Source organism: Podarcis erhardii, assembly GCF_964252035.2.
Source record: "Podarcis erhardii genome assembly, chromosome: 5".
In the NCBI taxonomy this organism is placed as follows: domain Eukaryota; kingdom Metazoa; phylum Chordata; class Lepidosauria; order Squamata; family Lacertidae; genus Podarcis; species Podarcis erhardii.
This window is the reverse complement of record NC_138509.1, coordinates 8,249,306-8,272,367: the sequence shown is the minus strand read 5'-3', so window position 1 is coordinate 8,272,367 and position 23,062 is coordinate 8,249,306. Positions and strand designations below refer to the sequence as shown.

Here is a 23,062-nt window from a genome sequence, read left to right as displayed (position 1 = left end):
TCCAGAGTTAGGGGTGAGTAGTGAAGTGGCCAAGTTTGGTGGTTATACTAAATCGTTGAGGGTTGAAGAGCTCTGAAAGGACCTCCCCAAACTGAGTGAATGGGTGGTAAAATGGCAATGGCAATTTAATGTAAACAAGTGAAAAGTGATGTATGTTGGGGATAATGTCACATTATACGCTCATGGGGTCTGAACTGGCAGTGACTGACCAGAAGTGAGGCCTTGGGGTTGTAGTGGATAGCTCATTGAAGCTGAATGAAGATGTTGACCCAGTGTGCAAAAGCTGTGAAAAAGGCAAAATTGTTAGTAAAGGAATTGAAAATAAAATGCAAATACAGTGATATCTTGGTTTAAGAACAGCTTAGTTTATGAACAACTTGGATTAAGAACGCTGCAAACCTGGAAGTAGTGTTTTGGTTTGTGAACTTTGCCTTGGAAGCAGAACATGTTTTGCTTCCTGCTGAGTGGGTTCCGTTTGTAAATTGAGTCCCCCCTCTGCTGTGGGAAAGCACACCTTGGTTTAAGAATGCTTTGGTTTAAGAACGGACTTCTGGAACGGATTAAGTTCGTAAACCAAGGTACCACTGTACCGTAATGCCATTTTACAAATCTATGGTGCCATTGCCTTTGGAATACTGTATATAGTTCTCACCTCAAAAAGGAGCTGGAAGAGGTTCAGAAAACAACATCCTGAATGAACAAGGGGATTGAGCAGATGCTCTCTCAGGGAAGGTTGTGGCATTTGGGACTTTTTAGTCCAGGGAAAAGACAAGTAAGAGGTGACATGATAGAAGTACTTAAATTATGCATGGCATGGAGAAGGTGGCTAGGAAAAAATGTTGTTCTTCCTCTCTTGTAACTCTAGAACTCACTGACATACAGTGAAGGTTCATGTTGGGATATCCAGGATAGATAAAAGGAAAGGATATCTTCACACTGTGCATAGTTAAACTATGGAGGTAGTGATGAACCACAACTTGGGTGTCTTTTAAAGAGCATTGGGCAAATCACGGAGGGTAAGGCTAGCTATGGTCTTCTTCCACAGTTGGAGAATGTTGCTTCTGAAAACCAGTCGCTGGTGGCGCAAGTGCTTTCTGTCCTCCATCTGCAAAACACTTGACTTGCCTTAACAGGGTTTATGCAAGGGTTATAACAAGTATGTGTCGCACTCTGAGCATTTTGAAGTGCTTTATCAACTAAGGAGGAGGAGGAATTGCAGCAGTGAGACTCCTCTGTGCCAGGTACTGAAACGAGCTATTTGAATACGCAGCTATATTAAAACAAAAAAATAGTCTGTTGGAGTGAAGTGAAGCAGACAGACGGAAGGAACCTCATTAAACAACCTATGGAATTTGCTGCCACAAATTTTAGATTTATTATTTTTTACAGCTACTTATACCCTGCCTTTCTGGAAACCATTCCAGTGCATTTTACCATTTTTAAAAAATCAATAAAATATAACAATTTATTTAAATGAAATATAGGAATTCCCAGAGACCAGTTGGTGGGAGATGACCCTGCTGAGAAGGGGACAATCTTAGCTAGCTAGAGCAGGCTGTGTGGTGCTGCTTGCCTTCCTGCTTTTCTCTCCTGGCATCAAGATGTGTCTGCAGTTAGGGTGGCTTGAAAGGGATTTTTAAAAGTCCATTAAGTGTAGCTCTATCAACAGCTGTTGGTTATACAGGTATCTCTCATCTTACATGGGGGTTATGTTCCTGATCATCGCACATATAAACAAAATCATGTAAAGCCAGAATGCCCCCTGGAAATGTGTAAAAAGAACCAGAAAACCATTTAAAACCATTTAAAAATCACTGCGCTTAATGGTGAGAGACAAATGCGGCTCTAAATCTTCTGCTTAGTCTTCTTTCCTCTTCCCCTTTCTGGATGCTGCTGCAGATGATATAAGGAGGGTGTGGGGTTGACTGGTAGCGAGAAAAATTGTTGGCTATGGTTCAGATCCAGAGGTGGGTTTCCTCGGCAGATCTGGTTCTGCTGGTTTCTTTGCGAGGAACATTATGATTGACAGCTGCTGCTGTTGTCTCTTGAACTCATCAAACATTTCCTTGTACGTTCTCAAGAGTGCCTGTAATCCCATGGCTGATTGTGAAGCTGCGTTCCATGGAGGGGTCAAACTCTGCAATCAAATAATTTGTGTGCTTTATGACTCCATCTCTACCACTTCTTCCTGGATGAGGTCAGCAAAGCCATCACCACCCATTTGCCTGGCCATCTGCATAATGTCCTCTACCTCTGTGGCAATTCTTGGAAATCCCTTGAAATTGGGCATACATTATTCCCACAAGTTCTGCCAATATGCATCCACTGTTTCAGCCTTGATTGCATCCACTGCTTGTTTGATGTAGGTGATGTGACGTGCAATGTTAAAAGAATTGCAGTATGTGGTGAGGTCAAGATCCAGATCAGCATCCATCACTGTGATCATCCAGGAGAAGGTGAGCTTCGTGTAAGCAGCCTTGAAGCAGCAAATCACACCTTGGTCCTGTGGGTGGGTGAGGGAGGTCGTATTGAAGGGGAGGAAGACAATCTCCACCTAGCTGTGTGCAAAGTGGAGTCCATCGGGATGCCCAGGAGCAATGACCACAAGCAGCATCACTTTAAACTGCAGGTGTTTCTCCTCCAGGTAACGTCTCATCTCTGGAATGAAGCCCATAAATGAAGAAGTCGCCCAGGCCTTTTGGTTGGATTGCCAAAACACAGGAGCACATTCTTGTTCTTGCCTTTTAGGGCACGGGGTTTTTGAGGGCTGTACAGCAAGCCTGGCTTTCTTAAGCGTACAGCCACATTGCCACAGAGCAGCACAGTCCCTCCATCCTTTGCAGCTTTGAAGCCAGGAGCTTGCTTTTCAGCTTTGGCAATATAAGTCCGCTTAGGACTTCCAGAAAAGTCTTGTCTGTGTTGAAGACTTGCTTTGGAAGATATGCCATAACACACTTTAGTTGTGCAAGGTGGATTTTTTGCAGCCTTTTCTTCAGATGCAGCCTCTCCTATCGTTCAGACATTCTTCAGGTTGAAGCAGAGCTTAAGGCTGTTAAGCAAACCTGAGCTGGCTTTAAATCCCTTGGTAGGCTGGTCCCCATCTGTGGTGGAAGGTTTGAAGTGGTCATCAAAGCTCAGAGCTTTTTGATGCGAGATGTTGCCGTCCACAGGAGCATGTTTCTGGTTCATGTATTTCAGCCACAAGTTCAGTGACTTCTCCATCGTCACCAAAGCCTTGCCGTGCACCTTTGCACTTGCTACCACAGCCCCACCAATCTCCTCTTCCACGCACCTTGACGGCACAGATACTGGGCCTCTTCCAGCCAAATTTGTGTGCCACAGTACACACATACTTGTCATCTCTCAAGCGGTCCAGCCCAGCCAACTTCTCTTCCAGCGTGGGAGCCACCCTCCGTTTCTGAGCAGCTGATTATGACAATGATTATGCCTTACGTTTTAGGGCCATTCTGCAGTCTGAAGCTCTGCCAAGCACCTCCTCAGCACTCCAGGGCTGCTGCCCCTTTTCCCATTCTCTCTGGCTCCTTTTCCTCCCACGTGCACCATTTTCTTACTTCCTTTCCTGTGTGCACCATTTTTGCATTGTTCTTAAATTTTTAGAATTATTTTGGAGTGATGTGCATACAGTGTAAAATGCAAGTCACCTGTAATGCATAAAAAGTACCTCTAGGCCAGGCATGTCCAAAGTCCATTTGGGGGGTCAAATCCAGCCCACTGGTCGGTTTAATCTGCCCCTGTGGCAGTTTATTTCCTGGGGTAAAATCCCCCCCAAAAGCTTCAACAAAAAGCACAACTTCAGGAACTTTGGGGTAAAATAGTAAAAAAAGCTCAACAACTTTGTCCGGCCCTCATGCATGTTCACTTCATCAAATCTGGCCCTCTTTGAAAAAAGTTTGGGCACCCCTGCTCTAGGCTAAGAAGTGCTGTTCTTCAGCATATCAGTTGACAACTAACTGGGGGAAAGACAGGCTGTAGCCTTCAGAAAACCCGCCTGTGTCTGCTTCCCAGAGCCACCTGGCTGGCCACGCTGCGAAAAGGGATGCTGCACTGCGTTAGGGCTGCTTTTTTGTTTTTGTGAAATGACGGCTACCAATGCCAAGTATTGATAAAACAAGAGCCATTGTGATTTTGATGTCGTCAGTGTTATAGTCTGGTGTGGGGATTTCTTTACAGCCCAAGGGCCACTTTTTATCGTTGGTAACCTTCCAGGGATTGCAATGCAGTGGTGGATATATCCAAAGTGGACAGAACAACAGATGTGACTTAAATCTTTACAGAGGAGACTACATACATTCCAGTTATGGAAATATCAAGGGTTTATATATGCCCGGGATAGGCATCCTTTCAAGATGACTGCAAAGCATTTGAGTGGAGCAGTTTGAAGAAGCAGGGCCTATTCACACCAGTAATTTAAATCATGCTACACTCCAGGTGACTGACTGCAATGAAGATATACCAGGTTTACTGGAAGATCTTTCCTGAGTGGTGCGAATCTCAATGGACTTAAGTTTCTGCAATCTTGCTTAGAGCAGGGTCTGAAGTCTAACACAAACAGCAGCTATTTCATCAATTTTGGCCAACTGTGACTGCAGCCTTCTGTCTGCTCATCTGCTGCTGAAAAGGTCCCTGTGTGAAGCAAGGTTGCGGCCCACACCGGTTATTCACCACTTCCGTACATGGGAGGGACCTGCATAAAATCCTGATTGCTGTTCAAAAGCCACTGATTGAGTCGCTGCGCAAAACATCCTTAAGGCTCATATCTCCCAAAGTCCATTTTATAGTGTCTGTAACCACAGCCAGACTGGTTTCTGATTTCAGTGCTTTCCGTGGCATGCGATCTATGCATTTTTTACTCAGACTGAGTGGTCATAAGGACTGGTCCTTCCGTGTTAATTGCCACATGTAATTGCAGTCAGGGTCCTGCCCTAGTTGGGATTAGCTGTTGTCCAGCCCAACAGTCAAACCCCCCACTTCATGAGACTGTATGGTTGACACCTACCTGAAATGTAGATCTGTGCGAGTCGTGAGTTGGCCTGTTGGGGACGCATTCTGTTAACCAACTGCGACAAAGTATTAAGTGTTGACTGCGATCCCTGCTGAGATAAGATGGCACCCGGCACACTTCCCCTGTGCCGATGGACGCCTGTGCCGATAGAAAAAACCTGAGCTCTCTTAGCAGAGTCCTTAGCAGAGGTCTGCAGCGGTAGAAAGTGTTGCCTTGTGTGTGGATAATAAATCAGACTGAATGCAGGCTTCTTGCTAATCTCCAACAGCCTTTAATAAGAAGAAAAACACCATAAATCATCCTTTCGTCTCTCAGCCAAAAACGAAAGGAAACAGACACAAAGAAAGATTCCCGTATGTGAACATAACCACGCCTCAGAATGTGAGACATCACACAGAACTGTTTAACCCTGTAAGTTCTGATTCTCCTCACACCCCCTCTCGTCTCGCATCCTGAGGGAAACTGTGAGTATAACTCACCCCAAACACAACCCTTCACAGAACTCCCCATGTCGCTGGAAGGTCAAGGGTTTAGTAAACCCATCAGCTAGGTTCTCCCGGCTCAAACAATACTTGAGCCATATCCAACCTGCTTGGACACTCTTGACATACATTCTGGAAACGTATGTCCAAATGCTTGATTCTGGACTTGAACTGTCCAGATTCTGCCAACCTAAGACAAGGTTGATTGTCTCCCCAAACAGTTATGGGCAAGCAACAATCCCCACAAATCTCTTGGATCAAGCACCGGTAGAAGTCCAACTCCCTGCACAAATCCGACAACGCACTGAACTCAGCCTCAGTGGAAGAAAGTGCAATAAGACTTTGCTTCCGGGACTTCCACCCAACCAGGGATTTCCCGAACTTTACCACCAGCCCAGACACAGACTTCCTGTCCCGAAGAGATGCCCAATCGCTGTCACTCCAGCACGTAAGCCGTGCGTCACCTTCAGCTGACAACATGAGGCAAAAATCTTTGGTATCCTGCAAATACCTCAACACTCTCTTGATGCCTTGCCAGGCATTCACACTGGGCTTTGTAGCCTCCCTGCTGAGCAGATTCACAGCAAACGCTATGTCTGGTCTGCTCCACTGAGAGAGATACAACAGACTCCCTAGCGCTGACTGAAACACCTCAGGGTTTTGGAACTCAGAATGCTCCCCAAGCTGACTGTCCTTCACAAAGTTGGTCTCCATGGGAGTTCTGACCCCTGCACAGTCAGACATCTGGAACTTCTCAAGCAACTGCTCAATCTTGCCTTTCTGACTGAGCAAGAAACTCCCGTTCTCAGACCTGTCTATCCTAACGCCTAGATAAACCTGAACGGGACCAAGGTTTTTGAGCTTAAACTTCTTACCAAGCTCTTTGGCAAAACCTTGCACCTGTCTACCTGTCTGTGCCACGTACAGAATGTCATCTACAAACACCAGAATCGCTTCCTGTGTCTCTCCTGACCCCTTCAGGTACAGGCAACTGTCTGCAAGACTTTTCCGGAAACCCAAACTTTCCAGAGCTTCATTCAGGCACATGTTCCAATTTCTGGCTGACTGTTTCAAACCATAAATTGACTTGTGTAGCTTCCACACAACACCTGGCTTATTGCCTTCAAACCCTGGAGGAGGTAGCATGTACAGATCCTCCTTCAGATCTGAGTTCAAATAAGCCACATCCACATCAAAGTGGTGCACTTGGTGCCCTCTTTGAGCAGCTACTGCTAAAAGCATGCGCAGAGTCTCACTCTGGGAAGTAGGAGCATACACTTTGGTGTAATGCAGCCCCCTTCTCTGCGTGAACCCTCTGGCTGCAAGCCTCGCCTTGTACTGAGGTTCTCCAGACGCTGTGGGCTTAATCCTGTAAACCCAACGACAGCTCACAGCCTGCTTGCCCTCTGGCAGCTTTGTGGTGGAGAACACACCTAAGGACCTCATTGAGTTCAACTCCTTTCCCATTGCCTCTTGCCACTTCCTGGCTTCCGCTTCAGGCAACTGTTGAACCTCCTCAAAACTCTCTGGTTCACACTGCGCTAAACCAACCCACACGCTGGTGACCTCAAACCTCTCAGGTGGTACCCCCTTTGTAGTGCATGTGGAACGTCTGAGCACTGTCTCAGGTGCTCCCTCTGACCCACTGGGGCCAGCAAGTGTGTCCTTGTTATCAGAAGACTCCCCTCTGACTTACTGCATCTTCTGGCCTTCTGCACTTGACTAACGGGAGATGAAGGCTCACTTTTGGGCTCTCTTTTAACAACCTGTGGAGATGCCCCTCCCTGTTCTTGACCCTGGTCAGAGACCTGGTCCTCATCAACAGGTTCAGCTTCTAACTCTCCCTCCTCAGCAGAATCAGACAGACACTCTGAGAGAATGTCAGGATTTGCATGGATCCTTGACCACCCACTTTGCTCACAGAACTCAGCACTCCTGCTTACTAGAATCCTGGACTGATCGCCTTCTGGATAGGCAAACCTCCACCCTTTTGTCCCAGGCTCGTACCCACAAAAGATCATTTTCCGCGACCTCGGGTCACCTTTCTTGCGTTGAGCCTTTGGCACAAGCACCCAAGCTTCGCAACCAAACACGGAAGAAATGCACCTTGGGCTTCTTGCCGTGCAGCAGAAAATAGGGCGTGTCCCCTACAACAGAGCTATAGGACCTGTTCAACATGAAGCTGGCAGCTTTCCAAGCTTCGGCCCAAAAGCGCTGAGGCAAACCAGCATCAAACAGTAGAGCGTCAGCTGCCTCAGCTAGCATTCTGTTCCGGCGCTCCGCTATGCCATTCTCCTGAGGAGAAAAAGCAACCGTCAACCTGTGACTTATCCCCTTCTGGCAGAAGAAACTGCAGAGCAGACCCGGTGAACTCTCCGCCTCGGTCACTCTGAAAGCTCTGCACCTTGGTGGAAAACTGTAGTTCCACCGCCGCAACCCAGTCTTTGATCAGTTGCGCCGCCTCGCTTTTCTGTTTCAGCGAGAAGACACAGCCGTTCCTCGAAAAATCATCTGTCAGCTTCTTGTTCCACATAGAGATTTCTCAGGAGACAGATGAGGTGATCAGGCACTCCCATTTCTTTAAGAACTTGCCATAGTTTGCTGTGGTTGACACAGTCAAAGGCTTTTGCATAGTCAATGAAGCAGAAGTAGATGTCTTCTACTTCCAGATAGCATGTGGCAAATTGTAGACATTCATTTAATTAGCAGACAGTGAGGTGGGCCCGCTATATTGAATTGGGAGCAGCTAGTGAGGTGGGATCTGTGACAGCAAGTGACATGTGGTCCCATTAGACTGCCCCACTTACTATCTGTATTAGCTTCAGCCTGCGGCCCATCTTACAGGGCAGTACCTTAATAGATCACATTTTTCTAGCCTAAGCAGGTGGCCACTAGACCATGGACAACTGAGGCCAGGTTGGTCCAGGAGTGGCTGTGTTGTTGTTTAGTCATTTAGTCGTGTCCGACTCTTCGTGACCCCATGGACCAGAGCACGCCAGGCACTTCTGTCTTCCACTGCCTCCCACAGTTTGGTCAGACTCATGCTGGTAGCTTCAAGAACACTATCCAACCATCTCGTCCTCTGTCGTTCCCTTCTCCTTGTGCCCTCCATCTTTCCCAACATCAGGGTCTTTCCTAGGGAGTCTTCTCTTCTCATGAGGCCGCCAAAGTATTGGAGCCTCAGCTTCACGATCTGTCCTTCCAGCGAGCACTCAGGGCTGATTTCCTTCAGAATGGAGAGGTTTGATCTTCTTGCAGTCCATGGGACTTTCAAGAGTCTCCTCCAGCCCCAGAATTCAAAAGCATCAATTCTTCGGCAATCAACCTTCTTTATAGTCCAGCTCTCCAGGTATGGTCCAGGTATAGGAGTGGCTGTACCTGGGCATTAAATGTTGCTGGTTACAGAAGCTGCTTGAGGCTTTAGAATCCAAGAGCCAGGGCTTTTGAGAGGGGGGTGTACATGTACCAAGCCCAAAGCCAGCAGGGCCCCAGACTCTTTTCTTTCTTTCTTCAAAACGGCAAGCAAGTCTTAGCTTTTTAAGCAGTTTCTGTGGGCTAAGCCAGCCTTGCTCCTCCTGCCTTTTAGATAATAGGTAGTGTCAGAGCTGTGATTGATGGGCAAGTTGTCTGGACACCAGGAATCCCTGGAGTCCTAAAAAGCTGCAGTTTCCCCCTCCTTTGCATTGCATTTATGGCCAGTGGCTTCTGTCTCTTTGCAATCTTGATTTCAGATCAGATACTCTCATTTTCTGCAGATTTCACTACACAGTAAGTGTAGAGGATTGTTAAAGAATCCTCCACCCCATGGGGGGGGGGGAGCATTTGTGAAAAAAATAAATCTGTAAGCATTTTGCTATTTTGGGAGGGCAGGCAGAGAACAAAACCTGTCCCTGTACAAAGATGCATCACTTTGGTTAAAGGAAGCAAAATTTGGTGCCTTTTCATGCATTTTGTACCACATCCTATATCCTTACAACAGGCAGGTTTGCCTGAGAGTTGTTGAGTGGACCATGAGAGGAAGTGAGGAAAAAAGAACGATGACTTAGGTGAGCTTAAAATGTGGAACAGCATATGTTCATTGTGTGTGTGTGTGTGTGTGTGTGTGTGTGAAGTTGGCAAGCTGGTTTTTGTTTTTCTTGCTGTCAAACATTAGGAGTTGAAGGTAGCAAATCAAAGTTTGGAGGGGGAATGCCTGCTTTCCCGGTTTTGTGTGTGTTCTCCCCCCCCCCCCGTGCTATATTATAAATTATGCAGTTACGGATTTTAATATGCATCAAGTTGCCCCAATCTTTTGTTGCTGTTGTTTTCACAATGTGGAGCAGGGGGGTGGAAAGAAATAATCACTGTGCGCTTCACAATTGGAGGGTTATTGATATCCAGTCTCTTGGTTTGTGGTCTTTTCTCCTATGGAAATGCAGCAGTGGTATTGGGGTGAAGTTGATGGTTAATTTTTAGGTTATTAAATTTCTATACTGTCTTTCATCCAGGGATCACAGGGCTGTAACACAGGAAATTTAGGAAAGTAAATTATGTAATCCCAGCTCCACCTTTAGCGATGACATGATGGCCTGTGCATCTCAGGAGTTGTCCAGGGAGCTTCAGTTGCACAGCAATTAGGAGTAATTATTTTCAGCAGCAGCCTTCTCTATTGTCTACTATTCTCCTAAAAGCTGGAATTGGGACCAGTCTTTGTCATAGTGCTGGAAGTGATGCATGTAGAAAATTAGGAAGTGCATGTTTTTAAGAGTCTCCAGATGTTGGTGTAAAAGCCACTTGCCACACCTTCTGGAGTTTGCCTCTTAAACACATATGCTCCATACATCTATTAAAAAAAACCATACTCCAGAACCAATTAATCTTCAACATATCTTGCTTCTTCCCACCTATGTTCTGTGTTGGCAGTAAAAGGAAGCATACTTGGTTTCAGTGATATATGTTTAGTCAGAATCCCCTTTCTTGCAACTTGAAACCATTGGTTTGAGTCCTGCCCTCCTGAGCAGGAAAAAAGAAGCTTGTTCCCTCCCCCATGTGACAGCCTTTGAGATATTGGAAGATGACTATTGTATCTCCTCTCAGGCTCCTCTTTTCCAGGCTAAACATACCCAACTCCTTCAGTTATTCCTCATAAGGCTTGGTTTCCAGACCATTGATATTCTTGGTCGCCCCCTTAGCACACATCCCAGCATGTCAATATCCTTCTTAAATTGTGGTGTCCAGAACTGGACACAGATATCCAGGTGTGGTCTGACTAAGGCAGAATTGAGTGGTACTATTACCGTATTTTTCGCTCTATAAGACGCACCAGACCACAAGACACACCTAGTTTTTGGAGGAGGAAAACAAGAAAAAAAATATTCTGAATCTCAGAAGCCAGAACAGCAAGAGGGATCGCTGCGCAGTGAAAGCAGCTATCCCTCTTGCTGTTCTGGCTTCTGGGATAGCTGTGCAGCCTGTATTCTCTCCATAAGACGCACACACATTTCCCCTTACTTTTTAGGAGGGAAAAAGTGAGTCTTATAGAGCAAAAAATACGGTACTTCCCTTGATCTGGACACTATACTTCCATTGATGCAGCCTAGAATAGCATTAGCTTTTTTGCTTCTGCATCACACTGTTGGCTCATGTTAAGATTGTGGTACACTAAGACCCCTAGATGCTTTTCACATGTATAAAGTGAAGTATCCCCGATCTTACATTTGTGCATCTGGTTCTTCCTTACATTTGTCCCTATTAAAATTCATTTTATTGGCTTAGGCCCAGTTCTTCAATCCGTTAAGGGTTCCATTTTGAATCCTGATTCTGTTTTCTGCAGAATTAGCTCCTCCTCTTGCAGAGGTGGTACACAAAAACGGACCTCAGATGATCTCAGGGTCCAGCTTAGTTCACTATACACCTGCTAATTGCATAGAATTGCAGTTAGCTTTAATTTGCTGCTGCGTTACTTTGTTGACTCATGTTCAGCTTGTGGTCTGCTGAGACCCCTAGATTTTTTTTCCTCCTGTAGTACTGACAAGCCTGGTGTCCCCCATCTTATATTTGTTTAGCTGGTTATTCTTGTCTCAGTGATCCACACCTTGGTGTGTCCCCCCCCCCCCCGTTGTTGGTTTGCTAGAGCTCGATTTCCCAGCTCACTTGGTATTCTAATGACTAGGTTGAGTTGAGGTTCCTTGAAGGATGGTTCTTGTGGTGTCTCTGCACATTACAATTATGGCGACAGAAACAATGGATCAAAGTCTCTCGGTATTTACAAAAGAAACAAAGATCCTAATATGCCTTTCTCATTTTTGAAACGCTACATGAGGCAGTTGTTCCATTCTGTATATTCTGCAACGCATGAGTATTTATGGTCAGTTCAGGCAGCTTTTGTGTGTTCAGACATGTTTGATACCAGGGTGTACAGCAACGAACCAGAAAAAAATCAGCAAACGACTGTCCTACTGAAAGGGAATAATTTGTTGTGTTTTGAAGGTGGGTGTACTGGGGAGGGGTATTTTATATAAAATAGGTTGATATAAAATAAAATATATCTCCCATTTGCCTGCATTCTTATTGCATTGAGACTGATTTCCTTGGCTGGTGCCCCTTCTTTTTAACCTTGTTTTCAACCACAGTGTGTGCTGCTTCGGTTATATAGATCTTAATGTATTCTGTGAATAGAGCATGTTTGAGTTTTACATCTGCTTGACTTTATCTTTTGTTTCTGGGATACTGTGAGAGCCAAAAACGCGACATACACATAAAAATGGATTTATGTTTCTACTGCATTTTTCTTTTGTAGTTGTTTCTTCTAATTTGCTAAACTCTCTTAACTTCTGACTGGAGAAATGAGTGGAGAAAGGAAACTTCTTCAGAGGCAACAGACAACACTTTCCCCTGACTTTAGAGACCGCCATGAAGGATGCATTCCATAACTTGAATGCAAAGCGGGACACAGCCGTACATCCTTACAGGTGTGTGTGTATCAAACTGTGCTTAAGTTTGAGAACAAACACTGGCTTCATGTTGTTAACAGAAAGCAAACTATAATCGTGTTGATTACTTCATCTGGAACTTAATGGCAGGCAAGGGTCTGGAAAAAACCCAGTGGGAATATTGCGATACTTCAACAGTATAGTAGAGATTTGAAAAATTTGAACAGAGAAATTCATGGATTATGATGGACCTTCCCCTTTAAAGATGGCTAATAATAATAATCCCAGGGACGCGGGTGGCGCTGTGGGTAAAAGCCTCAGCACCTAGGGGTTGCCAATCGAAAGGTCGGCAGTTCGAATCCCCGCGGCGGGGTGCACTCCCGCTGCTCAGTCCCAGCGCCTGCCAACCTAGCAGTTCGAAAGCACCCCTGGGTGCAACTAGATAAATAGGGACCGCTTACCAGCGGGAAGGTAAACGGCGTTTCCGTGTGCGGCTCTGGCTCGCCAGAGCAGTGATGTCACGCTGGCCACGTGACCCGGAAGTGTCTCCGGACAGCGCTGGCCCTCGGCCTCTTGAGTGAGATGGGCGCACAACCCTAGAGTCTGTCAAGACTGGCCCGTACGGGCAGGGGTACCTTTACCTTTAATAATAATAATAATAAATTTATTATTTATACCCAGCCCATCTGGCTGGGTTTCCCCAGCCACTCTGGGCGGCTTCCAACTAGAGATTAAAAATATTTTCCGTTTATAAGACGCCCCCTTGTATAAGACCCCCCTATTTTTAGCAACTCAATTTTAAGAAAAAGAGAGTGGAGATGGCCCAAAGTTGTTGAGCTTCTCCCCCCGCCCCCATGCAGCTGTGGGCAGGAAACACTCCGTGTATTGGACATTCCCTGTTTTTTGAAATGATTTTTGAGTCAAAAAACCACGTCTAATACATGGAAAAATACGGCACATTAAAACATCAGTCGTTGAAAACTTCCCTAAATTACAGGGCCGTCTTCAGATGTCTTTTAGACTTCGAAGTGCAGGGCCAGTATATTGGTACCTCTTAGGTGGGTGCCATTGCCATTCTAAAAGAAAGAGGGTGAGTTCATGGTGAGTTCCGGCAGCTCCTTTTTCCAGAAAAACAGCACCGGTGACATCAAACCTGGTGAACTTGTTAGTAAAAGAAAAACGTACTTCGTATATAACATTGGCACAGCTAGAATTGAAAGAGGGAGTGGATATTGATAACTCGTGCCTTTCAGAGCGTGAGGAGTGCTCTCATTGTTTCCGCCCATTCCCTCCCACCAGTATGGGGTGGGGAATAATCAATGGGAAAACTAATATTTAACATTTTTTCATGTAAGAAGAAATGGTAGTGGCGACTGACCCTTTTTGTGGCCATGAAAGGTTCCTTGTAACAATTGACTGACTTCTCCAATACATAGAAATAGCTTTTTGGTTGGGGAACTATTTTGAGTGTCCTAATACTCCCACTCCTGTTCATTGTAAGCTCATATAAAACATGAAGAAAGAAAAATCCTAGTTTGCTCCTTCACCCCCATGTTTTTTTCCTTTTTCTTTTTGTTATTTGTATTTTGGGATTTTCAAACTGAGGATTTTGTGTTTTAGTACACATATTCTGAAGAGAAACATTGCTTTCTGATAAAAACTACAGATTTCTGCCTGCTTATTTTTTTTTATTTAAAAAATCAGGTAACTGAAACTGGTAAAATTAGAAACTCCGCAAGTGTAACTGTACTGGAAATTTTAGTTCAAAAGAAACTGCAACATCTAGAATAATCATGATGGATATTTAATAACGAATGTAAACTTTTGTACTGTGATCTAAGTAAATTTGTGAAATGCTTTGGTCGGGAGAAGGCTAGGAGAAGCCACAATTGTCTCTTCAAATAAGCCTGTTCATTACAGGCTTTATTCATCGTACAAGGTAAAGTTATGTTGTGTCTCCTGGTTCGAGGAAAATATATAGGTATAAAAGGAAAATTCCTGGATGCTAAGATGCAGGTTGAAAATCACAAAATATGCAGCAAAGCAAAGCATGGAAAATAGGCTTTAGACCTTTAAAATATGTCTTTCCAAGTGAGTTCCAAATAGTCCCCTTTTCCCTCAGCACAGGAAAAACCAACATGTTAATAAGTTAAAAATGGTTTACCAACAAACTCTCCAAAGGTAAGGTTCATTTGCTTTTCAATACATCACAGAGAAAAGTTGCATACAGTGGTGCCTCGCAAGATGAAATTAATTCGTTCCGCGAGTCGCTTCGTCTTGCGATTTTTTCGTCTTGCGGAGCGCGGATTGCCAGGGTATTAACGGTTTTACGAAAAAGGAAGCAAATCCGCAACACGTTTTCGTCTTGCGAAGCAAGCACCTCGAAAAACGGAAAACCCTTTTGTCTAGCGAGTTTTTCGTCTTGCGAAGCATTCGTCTTGCGGGGCACCACTGTAGATTGTAAAACTTGGCTTAGGAAGTGGTAAAGTTCTGAGATTATTGGTATAGGAACACAATAATTGCTTGTGAGGGCCATGTTGCTCCAGTTTAGCTTAGCTCCAGCTTAAGCACATGCCGAGTTCATCCGGTAGACTGAAGGGGAACAAAGGCTTGATTACCTAGTCCCTCCCAAGGTGAGCTGAACTTGGCAGGACAGCTTACTCTATGGTCTTAACCCCTTCTGGCATTAATTAGACATTAATTAGCATATTGGTTATATGAAGCTGGTTATCCCACAGTAACGTCTGATGTGCATGAACAAATAACTAGCTCTACAAAACTAAAGTTGACAGAGTTTCCTGCTTAATATCCTAGTATATAACCCTTCCACTTAAGGGACTCTTGATTCTGCTTTTTCCAAAGGATACATGGGAAGTAACTGACCTTGTACAGCTAACTTTAATTGCAGATAATAGTGAGTTGTGTGCTTGCTGAGTCTTCTAGACAATGAGCACCACATATCTATTTTCCTTTTGAGTTCTGTGATTGTCCCCCTCCCCCAACTTTACTTAATGTTTTTGAATTTTAGATTAGGCATTGGTGGCAGGCATATCAGAACCGGTTGTTTAATTTTGATTAGTGTCGCTGATGGGAATTTTTTTATTTTATTATTATTATTATTATTATTATTAGGGTTCCAAAACAGGTAACGACAACCCACTCACCCCCCAAAAGCATGCAGAGCAGGCAGAAACAAAAACAAAATCAGAAGTCAAGGTACAGAGGCAGTTCCTACATAAGTATACAGCAATTAAATCCAGTAGAGATTCAAAAGGGGTTATCATGGGTACCCTGTTTCCCGCACAGTAGCAGTAAATGGCTGGTGGGAAATTTTACTTTGTGAGAGGCTGCATATATACAATTTACTTTATATAAATTTACTTTCCACTGTATACTAGGTCTTAAGCAATGCTTCTTCAATTTTTCATTGTGTGTTTTTTTTCTAAAATAAAGAGATGTGCTCCTGTTTCTGAAAGGCTTTCGATGAATGGTGGTATATGTGTGTATTGGAAGGACGTCTTGAAAGACTGATCAGAAAACTGACTAAAGGAACATGGGGATTGTGAAGGATCTTTTTGGCTAGCCTTCCTTTTATTTCCTGAGCACCCTAACAGTGTATGATGGAAAGTCTTCTATTCTCACACTTACTTCTTAGGCCTCCTTACCCTCTTAGTTGCAGAAGGACCTCCATGAGTAGCTGCCATTGCGCTGCTTATGTGTCATTTGGAAATAGTAGCAAGGTGTTTCAGCCTCTTGAGTCTGTTTTCCTGCAGGCTGGGTATGGGGCTTTGGTGGGGAGGCACTTTGAGAAATTTGGGCTGGGGTCACCTGCCTATAGCTTCCTGGGAGCTGGTATGGTCCTGATAACAAGAATCTTGTGGCTCCTTAAGGTTTTAAGAGCTACTGTTGTAGCAAGATCTTTTCTGGATCAGACATGCATCAGGTGAAGTGGCTTTTGGTCTAGAAAAAGTCGTGCTGCAACAAATCGGTTAGTCTTTAAGGCACCACCAGGCTCTTTGTGTCTTTCTGTAGCTGATGTATCATGGCAAGCTTTCTAGACTTGGCCAAAGACAAGGTGTGCAGACATAAAATGCTACTGAACTACTTTTTCTCTGGTTTATATACTCAAAATAATTTGCATATGAAGCAGAGATCCAGAGAAATCAATATATTTTTTATAATTAACGGACTCTCGAGCCAAAATCAAATGGGGTCATTAAGTAAATAGTTGATTTATTAGATCTATATCTTGGCCTTTCTGAAAAGATCTCATGGTGACATACGTGGGGTTGTCCCACTTTATTTTTGCAGTAGACCTTGGTTAGGCTGAGAGAAGAGCTTTTCCTAGGTCACACAGTGGGTTTTATGGTGAACAAGTATTTAACCCAGATTACCTACATGCAACATTTTTGCCATGTTACAACATGCTGGCTCTCAAGTTTGTGGGAATATTTCATGTGTTTTCTTGATCTGGACTAGGCCTTTAGTCCTTTCTGTTTCTGATTTCTTTCCCCTCATTCTGTGTTTTTTTTTTTTTTTGTAACCTTGTTTTTTGTGATCTAAAATGAATGCTAATATTTCAACAGATACAGAGTGACTGAGTCTTAACATTGCTCACTAGTATGCCCATGAAGAGGCATGGCCAAAGTTAATTATGTCTAGAGCAAAATCTGGGCGGTCTGGCTGAGCCAAGCAGGTAGGTAAAGATGCTTTGTTTGTGAAACAAAATAATGTAAGCCAACACATACTTCATTACCAGTATTGCAAAAACCACAGAATTGCTCTAGAGGTGATTTACTAAGGACAGAGTAGCCCTTTACGTATTGTTGCAGCTATATTTGTGATTTATATTTCCCCCACTCCCAAAACACCCCTCTTCTTTCTTTTTTTTAATACTTTTTATTCAAACTTTACAAGTAAACATATCCGTGTAGGCATACAATACAAAAACCAACATATCAATAAGCATATCAGTATACATATAAATAAATTATAATTCCTTTACATAATGTGATTATTCCCTCCCCTGATTGCTCTAAAAAGAAAAAGAAAGAAAATAACAATAATAGTAATAATAATCAAAAAAGAAACAAAGCTTCATATTTGGACTCTGATTGAGCCCTAGACTCCCCTCCACCCTTTTGGTAAGTATCGAATAAGTACTACATTCTCGTATTTTATTTTTAATCCTAAATATTTAATCATTCTCTGTTAGATTTATTCCAACACCACCAGTGCTCTCTACAATTTATTTTCAATATACTTCCAATATTTACTCCAATTTTTATGAAATTTTTGTTCATCTTGATCTCGTATTCTACCTTGATCTCGGCATATTCCACCATTTTAACCTGCCAGTCGCTTATACTAGGTATAGTTTCCGTTTTCCAGTTTTGTGCCAGCATAATTCTTGCAGCTGTAGTGGCATAGAGGAATATTATCTTATCTTCTTTTTTTATTTCTTTACCTATCATTCCTAGCAGAAAGGCTTCAGGTTTTTTGGGGAAAGTGTATTTAAAGATTTTTTTAAGTTCGTTGTAAATTAGTTCCCAAAATCCTTTCAAAACACCCCTCTTCTATAGGAGCGCAATGTGGCTTTGCCAGTTTAGTAGGCCTTTAGCAAGAAGAATCCACGATTACGGATGCCATAATGATATGCCTTTAAAACACAAACTATTCAGTTGTATGCTTAGCAGTGGTTCTAGAACTTGTGGCTCCTCTTTTTACAGGCATTTCAGTTTGGCATTTCACGAAAGTATACTACTGTACATATGCATGGAAATAAAATTCAGCCTCAACTAAATCAAAGAGTATATCATATTTTGGGAATGTGTGATTAGATCACTAATCTGCTTTGAGACTACAGCTAGAGATCAGAGACTGAAGAATATCAATAGGAGAGGTAATTTTGTGTGAAATAAAATTTCAGTAACATGGAATTGTGGTCATCCTCTGAACGATGACAGTATAAGTATTTGAAGCCTTCTTCTCTGCAAGAGATGATCACTGTTTTCAAGAACAACAGTATTTCTGAACTTCCTATCAGTTGCAGAGATTCCCAGTTTCACGAGCTTTTATCTCCCAGATTTATTTCTGATGTGATGTTTCAGTTTGTAACTTTGCATTCCTAGTACATCCATTGGAATAACACGGCATTTTCTTGTTTCAAATAGTGTACTCAGTCATGGCTTAGCTTGCTCAGTCTGTTCTGGTGGTAAATAAATACGTCAAGGGAATATTGTGATCTCCAATGTAAAATCTGCTGTTCAGATGTTAAGTTACTGTTAGAAAGCTAGGCTTGTCCAAAACAAATTGTTTTATGAAGTATCATGGTGCCATTTTCTATACAGCCCCTGTTTAGAACTAGAATATGTGCATTCTTGAACAGGTGCATATTAATTAAGACACTATTCTCTCTTCAGTGGACGTGTACCATCTGGCTAGAATTAATTATTTTTTGGAGCATTTCTGATTGCGTGTAAAGAAATCAGCATTTCACCTTCGCTTACTTTATTTGAGTTCTCTGTAGAAGATAAACATCTGAAGAAGTTATGGAGAACATGGGATAAAACGAGTCAATAGCGAATCTGCTAAATCCAATTTGAAGAATACTGATAGAATGACTGAGCAGGTTTCCTTAAATGTTTTGCTCTTCCTGGAACTAGGGGGAAAATGCCACCAGAAATAAATAAGTAAAGGTAGAACTGAAGTCCTGGAGGGCTTGGACCTTTGTATGGAAGAACTGCGAGGATGGCAAACAGCTGAAGAATTAAAGAAATCTGTCTCTTCTGGATCCCATTTTTAGTCTCCAAAGCAAATAGCATCATGGTTTTTATTATCGTCCAAAATAAGACAAAGCATGTAATGTTCTAAGCAATGTTTCACGCTTGCCACTGTTTGGGAGTGGAAGATTATTTTATTACTCCAAGCAGCATTTTGAAAATACTTAATGAGCTCTCACTTGTGCAAGGTGACTAGAGGTTATTACTACCAGAGTAATTGGATTACTGCTAATAAATATTTAAAGCCAGATAAAACATGCTTTTTGGTTGGCCTGTAGAGCTGTGTGGTTTTATTTGCAATTTGGCGCACTTAAACTTGGAAGGTGGTGCTTGGCTTTGCATAAGGGGTTGAATAAGAATAAATTTGAAGAACTTAAAATTTACTTGACTAACTTTTTACAAGGAACTTTTATTATTAGTTCATCTAAAAGATTATATGACATGGGGTTGTATCCATTGCTGCCATTCTGCTTGTGCAACGGACTTCTACTTGTGCAACAGAAATCCCCCTCTCCTTTCCCCATGCAACCTCAAAATATGGAACAGTTTTTGGGAGCATGCAGGGTGAGGAAGGGAAAATTCAGTTGTGTGAGCAGTATATCATTTATACAGTGTGAAATAGTGGAACTGGGATGTAAGAGGAGGGGGTGGGGGGAAGTCAATGAAAGTGGGTAAAGAAAATTAGGGTATGTAATCGTATTTGTGTGTTTGTGTGCTCTTGTATTTGTGTGTGTGTTTGTTGTTATAAAATGTAAAAACCCAATAAAAATTATTTAAAAAAAATATATGAAATACAACCCTTAGTTTATAAATGAAGTACAGGAGCCTGTAATACGGTTTACTTATAATATGAAAAATTTGTTTCCATGTGTTAATATTCATGGGGTGGACACAGCTGAATCATAGTTTACATGCATTATAGTCCAGGTTTAAAGCTCATTGACTCCATTAAAGGATCTTGCTCAGCAGGATTCAATAACGATTTCGCTGGATATTTTATTTTTATTTTTATTTATTCACAGCTTGATTGTAAAAACCTCAAAGTGGTTTACAAAAGATATAACAGTAAAATTTTTAAAAAAATTACAACCCAACTTTAAAACATACAAAAGATAAAATACTAAAACAGATTAAAATGACCTTAACTGTTTTAAGCATTTGGATAGGCTTGTCTAAACAGGAATGTTTTTAGCAGGCTCTGGATTAGCTTCTACTAGTCTTTTCCTTGGCTATCTAAGCCCAGGCCTGATTGGCAGTAGCTTTCCAAGGTCTCATATCGGGCACGCCTTAACCAGTTGCTGCCTGTGTACCTAAGCATCAATGTGTGATGCTCAGATAGTGCTAGATTAGGGGAAACTGCAGGATCTGAAAGGTTTTTGCGCTCCTCTCATTGCTGTCCTTGAACGTGGTCGTGCAGAGTATTTCTAACTGGTAAATGCTTTTCTGAAACCATAGTTTTGTTTCCTAAAATCTCAAAGGTATTGTTAGCTTGCTTTCACTCACTTCAAATACTTGCATGCTGTTTCGTTGCATTTTGAATTCTGTTTAACAAGCCACTGTTTCCTTAGCTATTCCAGCCTTATATCAGGCTTTCTAGTTTAGGGCGACTTCTCTGGTGATTCTGTTCCAGGCGTAGTTACTCTGGTCTGAGTAGTAATTACGTTTGAGAATGTTGTTTTTCACTGTTTGATTTATGAACTGCAGGTTGGAATCTGTGAAGGGAGGGTTGTGTGCTCATTGTGTGCCTGAATAGTGAAACACTTAGATGCTGGTATGTGCCAGTACCAAGATGCCTCTTAAGGTCTCTGCAGATACAGTCTCCAGTCATCCACCACAATGCAACTAACCTTTGTAGAGGCCTTCAGATGCTTCGCACTGGATTCAGAGGTGAAGTAGTCATGGACATTGCAATTCCATAATGCTTCATGTCTCTGTATTGCTCAGCTGCAAGAGCATTTAGGGCTTAGCACGAGGAAGATTTGTCAAAAGCTACTTGAGGTTGTGGCAAACTACAGTCGTACCTTGGATCTTGAACGCCTTGGCTCCCAAACGATCAAAACTCGGAAGTGAATGTTCCGGTTTTCAAACGTTCTTTTGGAAGCTGAATGTCCAATGGTGCTTCCAATTGGATGCAGGAGCTTCATGCAGCCAATCAGAAGCCACGCTTTGGTTTCCAAACGTTTTGGACGTCAAATGGACAGATTCCATTTGACATCCAAGGTGCGACTGTACTCCAAAAAATCTCTCTTCGTTCTGCTTCAGGTAGAATGTGGATATCCAGTGTAAATCTTCACTTGAAGCAAAGCTTTAATGTGGCAAATACGGCCAAAACTTCTGAATTATGGTTAGGGATTGAGATGGACTATGCCTGTGCTTTGTGTTCTGTGAAGACCAGATCCGGTAGTGCAGTGTTGTGGCTTTCTGTGGCTTGTTGCTACTTAGCTTGTGGCTTTTGTCTTTGCTCCTGAGAGTATAGTAGTTACGGTTTCAAACGGCAGGTAAGTTTGAAAATGTAATAGCAATATGTGCTCAAGGCTGAATCAAGCTAGAAGGAACTCAACATTACAAATTATCAAATTTCGTGATTCATATGCAAATTGTTATGCAGAGAGATGTGTGTCTTACTTAGAACAAGTGCAAATATATTGTAGTTTTTCTAGTCTATTAGTTGTCTTGGTCCTCGTTTTTATTTTCTACTTGCCTTTCTCCCTTTATCTTTTCTCAGTCCCTTATAGTTTTGCAGTACCTCTCATGTTTTTAGTTTCTTTATGATACCTTTTTCTGTTACCACTGTGGATTGATTGATTTACAAATTATCGGCGGTGTGTATATATATATATAATATAAATATTCCCCCCTTTTTTTCTTTGTACAAAGGTGAGGCCATAATTCAGTGGGAGGGCATATGCAAAAAAAATTCTTTACACATCTCTGAAATGAATGGCATGGGTAGTACTCCCAACGGTATGTGTAAAGTTACTGATAGTAAGTGAATTACAGTGGTGCCTCGCAAGACGAAATTAATCCATTCCGCGAGTCTCTTCGTCTAGCGTTTTTTTCGTCTTGCGAAGCACGGCTATTAGCGGCTATTAGCGGCTTAGTGGCTATTAGCGGCTTAGCAGCTTTAAGAAAAAGGAAACAAACTCGCAAGAACTCGCAAGACGTTTCGTCTTGCGAAGCAAGCCCATAGGGAAATTCGTCTTGCGGAATGACTCAAAAGACGGAAAACTCTTTCGTCTAGCGAGTTTTTCGTCTTGCGAGGCATTCGTCTTGCGGGGCAGCACTGTACTGGAAATCATTTGAAAAAGCCTGTTTCAGCTGTGGGACTGATAGCAATTACCTAAACAATACAAAGCCTGATCCTCCTGCTACTTACGAATGAAAACCCAAGAAACACACACACAAAAACCAGTGCTTGATTTGCATTCAGTGTATACTCTAATTTTCAAGTTTCACATTTGTGCCCAAATGGTTCGTTTACAACAAATCTGGCTTATGTTTGCACTGGGGGAAAAATCTTTATCTTCATTAAATTCCCTTGGGGTTAGATTTTTTAAAAACATGAAATCCTAAATAATTCCTTTTTACTTATTACTGAGCATTTTCCTGAGCTCCCTTTGTTTGTTTTTTAAAAGTAAATAAATTGTCTGGTGTCAGAAGTTACATAGTCATTCACCTATTTTTGCACTGCTTTTATGGACTGTGGTTCCACTCTGTGTCTTAAAACACAGGCTGGGGAATAAATTGTGTGTGTGTGTTTCTGTGTAAAGCAGAGCTAGGGAAAGTTAATCCGATTTACGCTCATGTTCCTAAATTGCCCTATATATTAGACAGGTAAACCTGCATAGCTTAACTTGCCTGTTG

General features: G+C 42.6%; 1 protein-coding gene across 3 annotated transcripts in view; it reads left to right on the top strand.

Moving 5' to 3' along the window:
• Positions 1-23,062, top strand: part of TSC22D1 (TSC22 domain family member 1) — a 67,873-nt gene that overhangs the window by 7,049 nt on the left and 37,762 nt on the right. The window contains exons 2-3 of one of the 3 annotated variants that reach the window (XR_014156347.1): positions 12,284-12,455; positions 17,003-17,112. The exons of 1 other annotated variant lie outside the window; for it this stretch is intronic. Coding sequence is in view for 1 of the 2 variants with exons in the window: in XM_081860938.1 (XP_081717064.1) it covers positions 12,397-12,455 (59 nt within the window). In the remaining variant the exon portion in view is untranslated. Of the gene's footprint in view, positions 1-12,283; positions 12,456-17,002; positions 17,113-23,062 lie in introns of those variants that run through there. One more of the 3 variants, XM_081860938.1, reaches the window with a different exon arrangement.